The following is a 16,093-nucleotide window of genomic DNA, read 5'->3' as shown; positions in this document are numbered from 1 at the left end:
CCGGCAGCAGCAGCAACTTCCAGCGCTCGCCGCTGAACTTTTCCTCAACTCCTTCCCCACCTCCCGCAGCCCCCAGACCGGCTCCGGCCGCCGCAACACCACCCCCCGCCCCGTTGCCCATCGCCGGGCCGAGCCGAGCCGAGCCGGGCCAGGTGGAGGGAGAGGGATGGAGGGGTGGGGGGGTATGCTGCAGGTTGCCTGCGGGCTCCGCGCCGCATCAGACATGTCTATGCAACATGGCAGAGAGGGAGGGTGAAAAGGCAAGAGAAAGGGGTATTGCACCTACTTGCGGCCAGCTTCCTCGCCCTGCCTTTGGATCGCATGCTGCCAGTCCCGCGGCCGATGCTGGCGTGGGCTTGGGGTGTGTGTGGGGGGGCTTTTGGTTTTTTTTCTCCTCCCGGAGCTTTTCCTCCTTTTTTTCGCTCCCCCTATCCCTCTCTCCTCACCCTCTCCCCGCACACAGACTCTCCCTTTCTCTCAATCCCGGCTCGCTATCTCTCCAGCATTGTCAGTTTGGACACCTTCGCACATGCGCACGGGCGGCTCCCCCCCGCTCTTCAACATTTCAGCGCCGCCAAAAAAAAGTTTGCAGCGATCCATCACCGCCGGTGGGGACCCTGACAGCCGGCACCGGGGCCGGGACGGGCCGGGACGAGGCGGGCAGTAGCTGCCGCCGGGCTCCGGGTCCGCCGGGGAGCCGGGAGGGGTTACCGCGGGGGAGAGCTGAGCTCCCGCCGGGGCAGGGGCTATGGGGCGGAAGAAATGACACCTATTTCTGTCCCTTTTAATTATTTTTTTTTAAAGTTGTATATTAATGCTATTCTGGCGTCTGTGCAACGTTTAAATAGTTTATTCTCACCCGGCCGCAATTATCGTAGATCTCTGCGTGTATATATAGACAGCGAGATACCATTTGATTATGCGTTTTATTATGTATGCGTACCAGTAAACCGTGCACTCTGTCAGCGCACACACACTTTCCCCACCTTGAACTCGGCTCAGCCACCAGCAGTCGGGCAGAAAAAAGCGACTTTAAAACAGTAACACCGACCGCTCTAATCTGTTTTAATTACAGGGTTTGCCAATCAAAGAGGGAAAGCGCAGAAATTGGGAACTCCTTTAGGGGATGGCTGTGTCCGAGGTGTGAATCAATCCAAACTACATATAGATTTTCCTCTGGTACAACCTCCTTGCATTAAACAGTTTTGTTCAATACCTTCCCTGCGCTATTTATGTTCCCATTAATATCTGTTGCAAATCCTGCCAGACACCATAAAAGAAAATTACAATCTTTCAGACTCGGGGCTGCGCCAGTACATACACGTTGCTCAACTTTTTGTTTTAATAAAATCCTCAGCATCGCCCCTTTCCCCTTCAACACCACCCCCTCCACACATACACCGCCGCCCCCCCCAACCTCGGCTGCCGCTGCTGCAGACTGAGGCCGCCCGCAGAGCCCCCCCGCCCCTCGCCGGCTCAGCCTCCCCCGCACACCCCACGGGTGACAGCCCCCTCGACTGGGCCGTGAGGCGGGGGCATGGCGTATCCCACAGTGCTCCCCAAAATGCCCGGCAAACAGGCGCAAGCTCTTGAACCCGCTCTGCAGAGCCGACCTTGATGCCCCCTGATTTGAAAACTTGATTTATTATTTTTTTCAGCTCACCCCATCACCCCCACGCTGCAGGGCAGGGGTGCACCTCACGCCTCCCGAGCAGGAGAGGCAAGAGGGTAGGAAGCTGCGCAGCCGTAAACCTATTCCTTGGCTTGGCCTCCGCCGGCCACAGCCCCCGTACCCCTGGGGTGCCCAGCCCGGGTAGTCCCGGGCGGAGTTGGGCCTCTCTGCTCCGGCGGAGCATACAGGGGGCCGGGCCGGGGCTGCCCTCGGGGGCCAGGCACTAGTTGACCCCAGACCTCGCTCGCAGGCAGCGCCTCTCCTTCCACGGCTGCACCGGGGTGTACCCAAATCATCCCCCACATCCCCACATCTACCCGTGGCTCCGGTTCACTCGGGAGAATCGAGAACACCCGACAACTTTTCAAAACTGTCCCCCGCGACTCCCACTCCCCTGATTAAACAGAGCCCCCTGCAAAGCCGTCACCCGGGCAGGCATGAGCGACCCTACTGCCATCCGGGCAGAGGGACACGCGTGGGAGCCCGGTGGCCAGGCCGGACACACAGATGTGGGTTTCCCGAGCGGGCAGCCCTGACCCCGGCCGCCACACCCGCCTGTCACCGCCACCTGCCCGCCGTCCCAGCCGGCCCGGGAGACCGGCAGGTGCCGCGCCGCCAGCCCGGGGCACCCGGCCGCCGTCCCGTGCCGCCTCCCGGCCACCTCCGGTTGCCCGCCCACCTGCCCCGTGGTCCTCGGCACCCCCCGCCGCTGCCCCACCACGTCCGTCTCCCTCCCCGAAAGGTCCCAGCCAGCCCCCCGGGAAATCCGTTTTGTTCGTGAGGGGAGGCTCCTCCGCGCCGGCAGCCTCCGCTCCCTCCCGAGTGGGAAGCGGCTGCTGCGGGCTCGTTTGCCGAAGATCCACGGCCAGCAAGAAATATTCAAATTGGGGTTTGTTTGTTGTTGTTTTTTTCCTGAATAAAAGGGTGGAATTAAATCTATTTCTAACACAGGCTGGGAGACCAAACGCCCTCCCTCACACACAGGTTTCAGTGCATTCCCCGTAACAGGAAATTTTCTCTTCCTTAAATTATAATTGAACGAGCCCCGCAGCCTACTTGGAGAAAAGTTGGAATTCTTCATCGAGGTATTTGTTGTGCTATTGTCTTTGTGCAGTGAACTTTACATCGTGTTATTCAATCTCAATCTATATTCTCCTAGCTACCAGTAAGATTAATTTAATCATTGTAATGCAATTATTAATACTGTTTACCCAACGCTTGATTTCAGGTTTGCTGTTAAGAAATTAAGCTTCTTGCTGGGTGACCGAAAAGCCGTGCAGAGATTTCCAGTCCCCCTCGAAATGAAACAGTCCTCTTTATTTAGTCTCAGAACTCCAGCTTTCAGCCATGGGCTCAATTAGCCAAAATGGAAACAATTTTCATTCATTGCAATAACTCACTGTTCTGCTGATCACTTTCAAAATATACACTTTATTATTATATGCTGACCTCGGTGCCGCGGAGTGGCAAGGCTAGAAAGAGGCAGAGGGATCTCTCTAGCCCCCTTGGGCTGTAATTATTAGAAATTAATTGGGTTCAGGACCCTGGGTAGCATGGGTAAATTAATAGCTTGTCTGGTTGTTTAAATCCGAATTCTCAGTCCACAGGAGAGCAGGGGAGGGAGGCTCTCCCTCCCCAAACCCGCCCCGGGAGAGCGCGGCGAGGGCTGGGGCAGCGCGGACCCGCCGGCTGATTTCCCTCTTTCTTTGCGCCGACGCATTGTTTTCGGGGAGCTATTTAGGGGTTAAAAATCAAAAATAAAGATCCTGTATACTTGGAGCTGTCGTGCGGGAGTAAAAGTGAAAAGGGAGCCTTAGGCAAAAGGAAATTACTGCAAGCCCGCGTGACCTTTCCGAGAGGTAATCAATCAAGTGATCAACAGGGATATTTATCATTGCTAGATGGGGCTACTTTACAAATGCACAGAAGCGGGGGGGAATACACACACACACACACACACGCACACAAAAGTTTAGATAAACCCGGTAAGTCTGAAGACAAATACGGAGAGTTTAGTCTCTGGGAAGACTGAACATTTTCTTTTCTGAGTTCTCAGAAGAGAAGGAGAAAACCACTCCAAAGTTTCCCATTAGAAAATGCCTCCAGTTCTAGGTGGTCACATGGAAGCTGTCCACTTTGCTCTGCAGTCCTGGGAACGGCTGGGAACAGCAGATGTGATTTAAAAAATAAGAAAGAAAAGAAAAAAACCGTGGAAACCCCCCCCACCACCACCAAATACAAGAGAAAATAATATATAGAGATTGAGGGTTAGATAACCGGGCTCGGTGTTTAGGTTTATGCAATGTGTTTTTATTTGCTGCCTCGAAATTCGGAGGCTGCGGCGCCCAGACCTGCTGCCTCTAGTCCCCGAAACGGTTAACTCCGAAAACAAAACAAAACACACAAAAAAAAATCCATGCCCCCTGCTATATGAAATCAGCGATCTGGTTCAATTAAACTTGCTCTCCGTAGCATAAAGCATCCACCACAATACAGGCAATGAAAACCAACAATAAAAGCCCATGCATTTTCTGCGCAGTTTCCTTCTCCCTTGTAAAACATGCCGTCGTGTAAGCACCAGACATTTAATTTTCCTTCCTATAACTTACCGGATTCCTTAACAAACCTACTACGACCACTTTTTTTTTTCTGTCCCTCTTTTGCACTGCGCTTCACGCATACGCCTGCACAAAGCTGCCCCGTTTGCGCCCAATGCCTTTAAATGACTTTAGGGGCGGCGTGGCGGGGGAGCGAATGCTGTTCGGCCTGTCTTTTGGGGAGAAATCCACAGCTAAAGGCGGCGGAGCCCCGCGGAACTTGCGCGTCGGCTGAGGTTGGCCCCGGGCCGTGCGCGCTCCCTGCGCGGCTCCCTACGGTCTGCGGCGCCCTCTGGCGGGCGCGGCGCATCGCTGCGGGCCGGCTCCTGGCGGGAGTGCGGGAGTAGGGGAGAAAATAAGGAGAAAGAGGGATGCTCTGGAATTCCACAAGCTTGGAATTATCCCGTCCTTGGTGGAAGTGCCACTGAAAGCACCAGGGCTAGGAATAACAAAATGCATTCTTAGGTTGAGAGAGACTTGGAAGCCATGCAGATCACCCCTCAAGAAGTATTTCCCCATGAAAATGATACAGGACCCCAAAGCAGATCTTGTGTCTTCCTGTAGGAAGGACTTGATTTCAACAATATTGAAAAACAGGGGATTGAAAGATCAGATTGAAAGATCAGTGGGGAGGTGAATCTGGCGAGTGGGGACACGAGGCAACTGACTCACATTTTGTAGTTCATCACAGATTTCCTGGGTTACTTTGCATTGGTCCCTCAGACTTTGAATTTCTTCACCCCTCACCTGAAATGCAGAAAAACTTCAGGTGACCCTGCTTTAGCAGGGTGAGGGGGTTGCATTAGATTATCTCCAAAGGTCCCTTCCCATCCCTACCATTCTGTGATTCACCAAACCCAGGGGCTGGAGGACTTTCTTTTAATGTGCCACTGCAGAGCTGGTTTGCTTCTGCTCCCCCATGGGAAAGTGATGACACAGGACCATCCCTGAAGATGCAACAGGGCTCAGGTATTAACCAACCACATCAAAAAAACCTCATCTACCAAAGAGAGATGTAATCAATATGCTCAGCCCAAGCTGTTCTCCAAGACTTCAAGCAATTTCTGGCCAAAAAAAAAGTCATATCCTTCAGAGGTTCCACCCAATAGGTCTTGCTCTTAAAGGAGCATCAGTGGAGATGTAATTGAAAAAATTAAAGAGAAGGAGGGGGGAAGCAATTACAGGCCTAGAGAAAAACAAACATGTTCTGAATGTAGACAAAACATTGACCAGAGGGGAATTAATAGCGCTACAAATCAAGAGGGAAAAATGTCAGCAGAGATCAGCAGAAAGTGAACATCCTATGAAAAGTGAAAATAGAAATAATCTAAATCATGGCAAAACACAGAAAAGGGAAGGAATTTGAAAAGCAACCTGGGGAAAAAAAATCAAGGAGTGGGGTAAACTTGACTTGCTTCTCAGCAATAGTTAAAGCTGATGTTCGCCACACAGGTAGGTCAGCAGGAGAGAGCAAACCTCAGCTGATTAGACACAAGAGTTTCGGGAGTTATATGAATGGGGTCAGGCAGCTCCCATTATGCAAAGTGAGCTGGGCAAAGCTAGAAAATCCTTGTAGAAGATGAAAGAAGGTTTTCTGGTATATCCCATGATCTTCCTCTTCCATCCTGGCTTCCCAGTAGGAAGAGGCTGAGGTCTGGTGGGATCTAGGCTTTGAGGAGCTGCTGTTTGTTGCCATTGGACAACAGAATGAAGAGAGTGCAACAAGCACTTCTAGGCTCTAACAGGTCAGTCAAATGCTCTCCTGTAGCATATTTTCTTTTGCTGATGGCTTATTCTGAAGCAGGCCTGTCCCATCCTGTGAAGACTGGGGAAAGTTGAGTTATTCAGCTGTTCCAAATAGAATAGACTAGACTAGACTAGACTAGAATAGAATAGACCAGGTTGGAAGACACTTTCAAGATCATTGCGTCCAACCCATCAACCAATCCAACTCACCTAAACAACTAAACCATGGCACCAAGCACCCCATCAAGTCTCCTCCTGAAGTCCTCCAATGATGGTGACTCCACTGCCTCCCTGGGCAGCCTATTCCAATGGACAATCACTCTCTCTGTATAGAACTTCTTCCTAACATCCAACCTAAACCTCCCCTGGTGCAGCCTGAGACTGTGTCCTCTTGTTCTGGTACTGGCTGCCTGGGATAATACAGCAAAATTAAAAGAGAGGGGAAATGTGATAAGGTGAAGGCAGAAAGGCTTCCAGCTAGTAGCACTGAAATAAATGAAATTCTGAAGTAAAAAAACAAAATCATCTACATGGAGTTTCTTTTTGTTGGGGCTTTATCTGCTCTCATTCAGTGTCACTACCAGGCAAAGAATGCCTTTTTCCTGCTTGTCTTTAAAGGAACCACAGAGGCAGCTTAACCCATCAGCCTGTATAACATCCACAAGCCCATTTTTCCCTTTAAAGCATAAGGAACACATTCATATTTCACTCCCATTTCTCTCCAGTACAAAAGCGTGGGGTCAGAATTAATGAGTAAAGTATTTGTGTGACGTTTTATATTGTATTGGCATTTATATAGTGCTTTTCACAGGCTTCATGTCAAAACCCTTTACAGGGCAATAAATCATACACCTTTCCTGATGAAATTGTGTGTAGGCAATTGGGCACCTATCCTGCCCTCAGCAACGTCCCACATGCGAGACATGGGAAGTGTGATGAAACCTGCAGAAGTGGGTCTGAAGAAAATGGATGTAGGTCAAACCTTCCCCCCTTAATATCCTGCAACATGTTAAAAAGTCTTCAGAGTCCACTTGAACAGCCACAGGAGAGACCTAACCTTAACATGACAAAGCTTCTAGTACAGTTTGAATTACTCAACATGCAAATTGAATTGTGGATCTTATGCTTAACCCCAGGGTTTTTTGCCTCTGAATTTAAACAAGATGGCCATTTACATGGAAAATAAGGATATTTTTTCAATGGAGCTCATTTCTAAAAGTAGTGTTTATCCACAAGACTGAAGCCAAGAACCAAATTTTGGATCCTAGGCTTGCTGTTAGCTTTCACAACTCTCTCCCCTAGCATGAAGTTTGTAACATGACAATGCACCTCTGCTGGCATTTGCTTTATTTGCAGTTCTTCAGATAAGGAGGAGTGAAGTTCTAAGTATCGAATGCCCCATTAGAGTGATTCTTTTCTATGTTCATTTGCATTCCTGCTGTGTACCCAAAGCCACTTTTGGGTAAGAAAAAAACAGAGTCATTTAAATGCCTTTTGGGAAGAGATGGCTGGGGCTGCTGAGCAACAGTCAGAGCTCTGCTCCATTGTCTGTCCAGGAGAATCTCAGCGCTTCACCCAGTCAAGAGCCTTTTGGGCGCCATGGGTGTCAACAGGAGCTTTGCAAAGTGTCCCTTCTGCAGACCATACCCCCTACCATTTCAATGCCATCACCCTGTGACTGTGCAAAGGCAATGGCTGAGAAGCAAATGGAAAAAGTTTGCAGTAGCTCAACATCATTTTAAATCAACTTTTCCACCTCCCCTATCAGTAACACACAAAACCTGATAACATTCTGCGCACACCGGCTGATAGTTCAAATGCATTAGAACCAAACTTAGTTATGATTTATTAGCCGGAAGGGCTGTTAGAATCATTTATTGGAATGAAAGAGTACAAAAAACTACTGTTCTCCACCGTACAGACCTAGATTACTTAATCTAAAATCAGACTAATTCAGAAGCAAGCCAAAAGTAAACAGGCAAAAATACACTGCTTGGTTCCATTAGCTGGCAAGGGCTACGCTATAGAAGCAGAGGGTTCTGGCATCTTTTTGGAGCTGATTAATGTCTCGTGAGGTCTGAGTGTTAGCTGTGTGGACGCATTGCCATGGAACCAACACTGCTTTCTTCTGATTATTGCATCACAAGCTCTCCATTCACAAGAGCTCAAATTCACGCACTGCTGCTGGGCTCTGATGGCAATGCGGCATAATTGTACCTCTTGTTCCTGTCCAGGTATACAACTTATTTACTAGTTTGGAGATTGATCTGTAAATAATACACATGCAGAGACTTCTCCAAGATGGATGGCAACGATAATTAAAATGGTCTTTTCAGTGGGAGACACCATCAGCACCAACAGTTAAAGCAGAATTTTCAGAGTAACCAATACATTAGAGGCTGTAAGCTCTATTCTTTCTGGCAGTAATACGTTGGAAGATTAAATTAGACTAAATGTTTGTTACGACAAACGGATTTCTGTTAGTGCTCAGGATTATGCTCCCAGTCAGTGTTTATTATGCTTTTTGGTCATATTTATTCTAAAGGTCTCATTTTCCTCCTTTCATAATTTTTTGATCAGTTTTATTTAAACTGGAAGCCTTTTACTGCTCACTTTAAAAATCACTGTTTCTTCTTAACCCTTCTAGCAGGTTACAGTATCTGGAAGGAGTACTAAGAAAAAGGAAACAAGCTAAAATAAATGACTATCTAATCTAACCCATCTGACTAGTTCTAAGCTACCTACTCTTGTGGTGTCAAAGCACTGGATCTCTGATAGCATGTGATCTTTGATCTGAAATTGGATCTCCGATAACATTTTTTAATTAAACATCTTATTTGATGCCTGCTGTAGCTAAGATGCAAATAGCATCACATCAAGAACAAAAGTTATGAGAGGAGGGAACAACAAACAGTAGCTAGTTACAGCATGTTTATTGTACCAAAACCAAAGAACCCCATCCTACAGCCCCTACTGAATTAAAATGATGAGGTTCAAAGACTGAGTAATGAAAAATGCTTTTGATTTATTACAATTAAAAGTGAAATAAACAGTTTGTCAGGAGCAAATCTGAAAGTACTCAGAAGAACAAGTCAGAAAAACTGAGGGGTTTTTTGCTTCCTTTGTTCTCCAGTTCCCAGCAAATATTCCATTCTAGGAATTTTGTTGAATTTTGTTGAAGACTACCATGCTGTCTGAGATAAATCACATTCATCTCTTTGAAAGATGTTTCCAAATCACTTTTTGCATAGCAGTCATTAATATGAAAGCATGAATGCACTGACAAACTTTGTACAACTCAGTTCCTAGTCTGATAGCAGTTTCTAGGAGCCATTAAGAAGGAAGGCACCACCAGAGCACTGCTATTTCAGTTTGTGGAGGCTTCCATGAAAGCACGTATCGACCAACACCTTATATCAACACAGGACACATACAGACAGCACTTACAGCTGACAGAAGTTGAGTGTGCTCAATTTCCTCCACATCAGCCAGGAATTGCTCCCTTATATGTTAAATGCTGCTAACTCCTGCTTGGCACATAAGTACAGATACCACTGCTCAGACCTTTCTGCCAGATACAGAATCCCAAAAGATTTCAATCACACTTAAACCCAACATATATTAAAGCCCCACTGTGCTAGATGAGAGCCATCATGTACAGTATCATCACACTGCGACTGCCAAGATGGCCTTTTTCAAAATGTCTTTGGAAAACGTTCTGAAATATTCCTCTTTGCTTTTCTGTGTTGTTTCTTTCATTCTGCACTCATCACCAGAAGATGAGCACACTCCAAGAGCACACTAAACAGACGTTCAAAGTTTCTCCCCCCCAGCATCTTCCCAGAGGGGGATGTGTGCACTCTGTAGTGATTTGTAAGATTTAAGGTTTTCACTTTTGATACAACCCTGTGTAAAGATATCACCGTGAGTTCTCTGACAGCTCCGAAGCCTTGAGCAGTAGCCTCTTGGTATCTGCTGCCTGAAGAAGGCAGCGTATAAAAAGTCAGTAGTTAGCTCACACTTACTGGGGTCAAAATTCAGTCCTTTCAATCATCACACAGATAATCACAGTATCCCATTATGGTGAGGGCTGGAAGGGATTTCTGGGGATCATTTAGTCCAAACCCTCTGCTAGAGCAGTTTTGCCTAGGTCAGGTTGCACAGGATCATGTCCAGGTAAGTTTTGAAAGTCTCCAGACAAGAAGACTCCACATCATCTCTGGCAGCCTGCTCAAGGGCTCTGTCACCCTCAAAGGAAATATTTTTTATTTTACTTTTAAGTGAAACTTCTGTGTTCCAGTTTGTGCCCACTGCCCCTTGGCCCTATCACTGGGCACCACTGAAAAAAAGTCTGGCCCCATCCTCTTGATACCCAGCCTTTAAATATTGTTATAAGATATTCTCTCCTCTGGGCTAAACAGACCTTGGTCTCTCAAACTTTCCTCATCAGAGAGATGCTTCAGTCCCCTCATCATGTTTGTAGCCCTCCACTGGACTCTCTCCAGTAGTTGCCTGTCTCTTTTGACCTGGGATGACAAAACATGATAGCCATAACCACAGCAAACAGTAAATAATATAAGATGTGTGGTTCCAGAAAGAACAACAGCTGAAATTTCCATGTGTTCATTTTACAGTGTAGTGAGCATTCCTAACTGTAGTAACAAATAAAAGCCATGAAGGTGAAGAGAGATGTCAATTTGGGAGCCCCTTAGATGAAGCAGCAGGGGAGGCATTCATGAAGGAACAGCAGAGCCATGAGGGCACCAGCTCAGAACCCCAGGAGACCCTCCTTGGTAATAGAGCAATGACCTACCCACAGCTCATGTGTGTCCTGAGCAGAAAGTGTCAGCAGCGGGAGAACCTGGATGAAGAACAAATGACAAAACCCTACAGAAGAGGCAGAAGAGCAAAGATCCCATTTTTCTCCTTCCTCACATTTCCTAAGGTAACTGTGGTTTTACCTTTGGTTTTCATTTTTCAGGGAAGTCCTTAAGCCTGGCTCACAGCAGTCTTTATGGCTGAGAGCTCATTCATTAAGAGCAAAACCTCAGATGCAAAAATCATGACAGAGCACTGAGGTGCAAAGTTGAAGGAAAACCCCCAACATTTCCCATCCTAGAAACCATTTCTAAATTTCAGAAGCATTCCCAATTACAACAAGATGAACTCAGAAGTTTGGGTTGGGTTTTGGGTGGGTTTTTTTTGGGGGGGGGAGGGTTGGAGAAGGTTTTTGTTTATACAAAAACATAGGAAAAGAGCACTCTGACAATATCATAATCCAGAATTAGGGCTCTCCTGGAATGTGAAGACTTTGGGGGTTAAATCCTTCTTCTCAGACAGTCAGATCAGGGTGAGAGCATGCTCCCTCTATATTTCAGCCTGAAAGCAAACTTTTTATTACAGAAGTCTCCCTGAAACTGGCATGTTCCCACAAAATGTTTCAGTGGTGGGAAATAAAGAGTTCCTGAATGTAAAACACTGCCAAAATTCTTCCAGTTGTTTCTAGCCCCTGAGCAAGCAGATGTCTTACTTTGTCATCAGTGGAGAAGGATGTCTCTGTACCAGTGGTGGTGCCAGGTCCTGCTTTAGCTTATCCCTAGCAACTTGTTTATGCACCTACACTTCTAGGTACCTAAAATTACACAGGGTCATTTTCAAATGTGTGCAGTCTGCACTGCAAATGCTTGCAAGAAAGCAGTGGGCATGGCTAGAGAACATGGATAGAAAGCTGCTGTGACCTCCTTTCTTTTTACAGCAATCTCCATTCCCTGCATATACATATACACACCCAGTCATGTTGTGTGAAGAGGTTCTGGAAATAAATCTTCCACAAATATTTACTCTTCAAACCTATATGCTTTCCAAAGAGAGGTGGGATTCAGTTTTCACCTGTGGCACTTTAGCATTTGCCTCTTGTTCATATGCCGGTAAAGGCCGTAGAAGAGAAACTCTTCCGCTGCCTGAAACTGAAAGCAAGGTGGAAACTCCCTGATTCGTCAGAGCTCAAGGTCTTTCTGGAGGAGAAAACCTGAAAAGGAGCTGGCTAACATAAAACAAAACTGCAGTCATGAGTCTTGTGGAAGGCTTGCCAAGGACAATGTGAGTCCTCTGTATCCGCTGAGCACAGCTGGCTATTTTGGAGAGGACACACTTTTATTAACCAAACTTAGTCTGTTTCAGAAGCGGGGGTGCTGAGTCAGCACTTTTAGAGACCACTCTTGTCTTTATGGCTTGTGAATACTGGATGCAGTTAAGCATTTCATATTAATATCCCCATGCTAAGTTTATACATGCTACTCCTTACTATACTTAGTCCCTAACAAGAGCAGTGCTCTGCAGTTAGAATGCCTCACCCAGCCCATGCTCACTCCAGCTTTTCCCAGTTCCTTCGCTATCCCCAAGCAGGCAACACAACACCTGCTGTTATCCCCGACAGTGTAAGCAATAATGGAGAGGAAAAGCATCTCAACGTTACAGGCAAAGGAACACCTCCACTGGCTGCTCCTAAAGAAAATCCAGCTGAGCAGAAGAAATCCTGATTCATCTCTGACAAAGACCTTGCATGCTCAAAAGAAACTTGAAAGAACTCAAATACTTCATATAATTTTTAATTAGTTCTATCTAGACACACATCAGTCTGAGAAGCTCTACTGTTATATATATAACCTCCTTACATTTCACTATTTACATTGGGTTGTTCTCTGGCTGTTTCCCAACCTTATTCATTCACCCCAGAGATCAATTTAAGCACCAAAATAAAGTATGATCTTATCTTCTCACTGTACAGAAAGCTGAAACAAAATTTCTCACGGGAGGCAGGGGTTAAGGCACTGGACTGGGTGTCAGAGAAGTGGTGTTCTATTCTTGGCTCTACCACTCACTTGCTGTGGGAGCTTGTAGAGCAAGATATAGAGCAGGAATGGAGTCCCCAGCCAATAAATTCCTCCTCTGAAACTTTTCCTCTTTCATTATGCATGAGAGTGAGTTTTTCCAGCATTCAAGCATACATCTGAAAGCTGGGGAAACACGACTCAATCAAAATGCAGAACTAGTAGAGAAAGAAAATGAGTGGAAAACATCAATTAGAAAGTTTTCTTGGGTGCCTCTGACGCACTGAAACAGAATCTTGACTCACACAGTAAAGGCAGAGGACCAAATTCAGCCCCAGGTTCAGTAGACATGCCTCCAGCTATTGCATTAGACCTTGCACAAGGGCTGACCTTGACCTCTGCTACTACCCTTGACGCATTTTGTGTTTCAGGTGTTTTCTGAGACAGCAAACAGTAAGGCCAGGGGGGTAGAGGTGTGGGCTGTACTTTAAATCCTTGTTTTTAAAATAAGCAATCTGACTTTTAAAAAGTAAAACCAGCATTTATGAGGACAGCTTTGATTCAAAAGCGAAAGCTAAGACTATATCCAGCCTGAATCAAGAATGACAAATTCTCAGTTACCTCCTCCTGGAAGCAATATTTCCATAGCCTTTGACAGGAAGAGAGCAGACAGTACTTGTTGTTTTAGGCAATAGCTGTGGTCCAATGCACAAAGTTGTTACGCTGGTTTGGGAGAACTGAAGAAAAAGTGAACTTGTAGCTCCTCAGTCAGGCATGGCTGGGACAAGGCTCTTGTGCCACTGTGCCAGTGATGACTGAAGAGAGATTTTTGCAGCTGTGGTGGTGTGTGGGTAAAATAAATCATCACAAAACTGATTTCTCCTGGGCTTTTTAATTCTCTTACCATCTACTCAGAGGATCCACACCACATGCCACTTTGAGCCATGCTCTAGGTGTTTACTGTAGACCCAACACTAACAGTTTCATATCGGGGTCTTGGACCCTTTGGGCTCACAGAACCAGAACACTAATCTAGTCATAGACTATTATTGAGTATTAACTTTTCTCTAAATTCTGAGTAAGACAGATGGGAATAGCACAGAGCTTGCTTTAAAGTTTTAGGAGTTGTAGGAAGTCAAAGACTGACCAACAACCTCACAAATCAGTTCTCAACCCCTGGTTCTGCTGTATAACAAAGCCTACTGTCCAGGCCAGGAGAGAGGACAGGAAAAAAATTTAAAAAAGAAAAAAAAAGTCTTATTCTGACTATCCCTCCAAAGGCCAAGTTTTCAGGCCCACTGGGGCTCCTTTAAGGTGAGCAAATATAGACTATATCCATCCATAAGTGATTTATCAGAAATATTAGCAGTGAGTATTGTTCTCCTTTCATCCAAAGAGTTTGTTCCCTCCTCCTGTTTTCATGCCAAATCTAATTTGGTTTTTGGGGCCCATAACAAGCTGTCCCAGCTGGTTGCTCAGGAAGGAGAACTAGCCTCTTGTTATTCAAGAGCAATCCTCCACATTTCATACTGCCTAACATTTTCTGTATTACAGTTGCTGAAATATTAGGTAACCGCAGCCTTTAATTTTTTAACTTGATATATAGCAATTATTTCTTAATAAAATATAATTACAAAAAATCCAAGACAGTCTCAGAGAATGTGCAACTGAAACTGCTCACATACGTGAGGGATTGTTTCCACACTTTATGGACATAAAACATTATATAAAACACAGGATCTCGTGGGACACTATCAACAAAGGAGAGGGGTTTTTTAAACCTGCTTTTTACTGATTGCATTATCAAATTCAATTTTATTAGTTGGAATCTTTTGGGAAGGATATGGTTTTAATAATGCATAAAAGGTTTGCCTAGTAGTTGGCTGTTGGCTTTCACTTGATACTTAATGTAATCTGTAATTACTATAGCAGCTCCTATGCTGGCCGGTGCGTTAAGGTCACTGGAAGGCTGTACCGTGTTGTACTTGGTGTACAAGAACATCCTCCTGGTGATTGATGGCTACACCCCATGGAAACGGTTTCATTTTGTCCTTGAAGCAGGCTTTTAAGGAACAGTCAACAGTATTCTGCCCTCAAGGGCAGCACGTGGCTCTCAGGATTCTATAAACAGCCCAAGCTCTGTCTTTTTACCAAGGAGCATTCCAGAACACCTCCTTTGGATTTCAAATTTGGTTCCCATGTTTTCACTAAACTTACACATCTTATGTATTAGGAAGGGCTTGCTTAAAAGGCAAATTTTACTTTGCACAAGCCTTAAGATGGAGAACAGTTGAAGTCCTCACTGTACCTGAAACAAAGGAAATGCTGCACGACTTGGCTTCAAGCTGGTAGACCTTCACCTTTTTACGCATTGTTCCTTCTTGCAATAATTTTTGTCTGAATTGTGTTCCTGAACCGTCTGAAACACTTGGCCAGAACTTACAGTTGAGAAACACACTTAAAACATTATTTAAACTGGCTTTTATTACAAGTCTAAACTGTATTTTAAAGCAGTTTAACATTACCATGCTGTAGCCAAGCCCTGGGACACAGCAGGCTCACAAGCCAGCAAGTCACCTGCAGCTTCACTCGTCATCTGCTTCACCACTCCTACAGAGATAAACTTGAAACAGAAGCAAAGTGCTGGAAATATTCCAGCAGTGCAGTACCCTCAAGCTTATTCAGCTTGGGCTTTATGCTCACAGGATTTCCATGAAATAGATTGACAACTAAATTAATGTTCAATATTGATCACAAAATCAGCAATTTAACTAATAGTCTGTATCTGTTCACGGTCCTGAATGGATGGAAACCAACATTTTGTCCTGGTGATACAAGTCTTGTTGCATTAAAAATGGCATTCCCAAAGGAAAAAAAAAAAAAATCTGTATGGAAAAGTCTTCTAATTAGAGAAGGAAAAAGCAGCTTGGTAGAAAACAGATTACTTTGAAAAGCTGATCAATGGGTATTTATTTTTTTCTGCAATTCCTAACAATTTCTGTGCTATTTAACATTACCTTTACATCCTAGAAGTTTATTTCAGAATGTATGTGCTTCCAGAAGGAAAATCAGCAGCAAGGCTCCAAAATTTCCCATCTGTTTTGATGGTTTCAAAATCATGGTTGTTGCTCTCTCTGAAAACAATTAGAACACTCATCTATAAGCCCCAGGAACAGAAACGTGCAAAATACTTCATTAGTTATATTTTGGTATGAAAAATGCCAAGAATCATCTTCATCTCCAATGAA

The 16,093-nt window shown here is 45.5% G+C and overlaps 1 protein-coding gene across 5 annotated transcripts in view; it reads right to left on the bottom strand.

The window, feature by feature from the left end:
* MECOM (MDS1 and EVI1 complex locus) overlaps nucleotides 1-469 on the bottom strand; it is a 355,991-nt gene extending 355,522 nt beyond the window's left edge. For all 5 annotated transcript variants that reach the window (XM_054166432.1, XM_054166435.1, XM_009902375.2 and 2 more), the window contains exon 1: nucleotides 287-469. In XM_054166432.1, the coding sequence (XP_054022407.1) occupies nucleotides 287-323 (37 nt within the window). In that variant the 5' untranslated portion in view covers nucleotides 324-469. The remainder of the gene's footprint in view (nucleotides 1-286) is intronic.
* Between the last annotated feature and the right edge of the window lie 15,624 nt (nucleotides 470-16,093).

The sequence above is a fragment of the Dryobates pubescens genome, chromosome 13 (genome assembly GCF_014839835.1).
Source record: "Dryobates pubescens isolate bDryPub1 chromosome 13, bDryPub1.pri, whole genome shotgun sequence".
NCBI lineage: Eukaryota > Metazoa > Chordata > Aves > Piciformes > Picidae > Dryobates > Dryobates pubescens.
The sequence above is the reverse complement of the archived record's forward strand: the minus strand, read 5'-3'. Positions and strand labels throughout refer to the sequence as shown.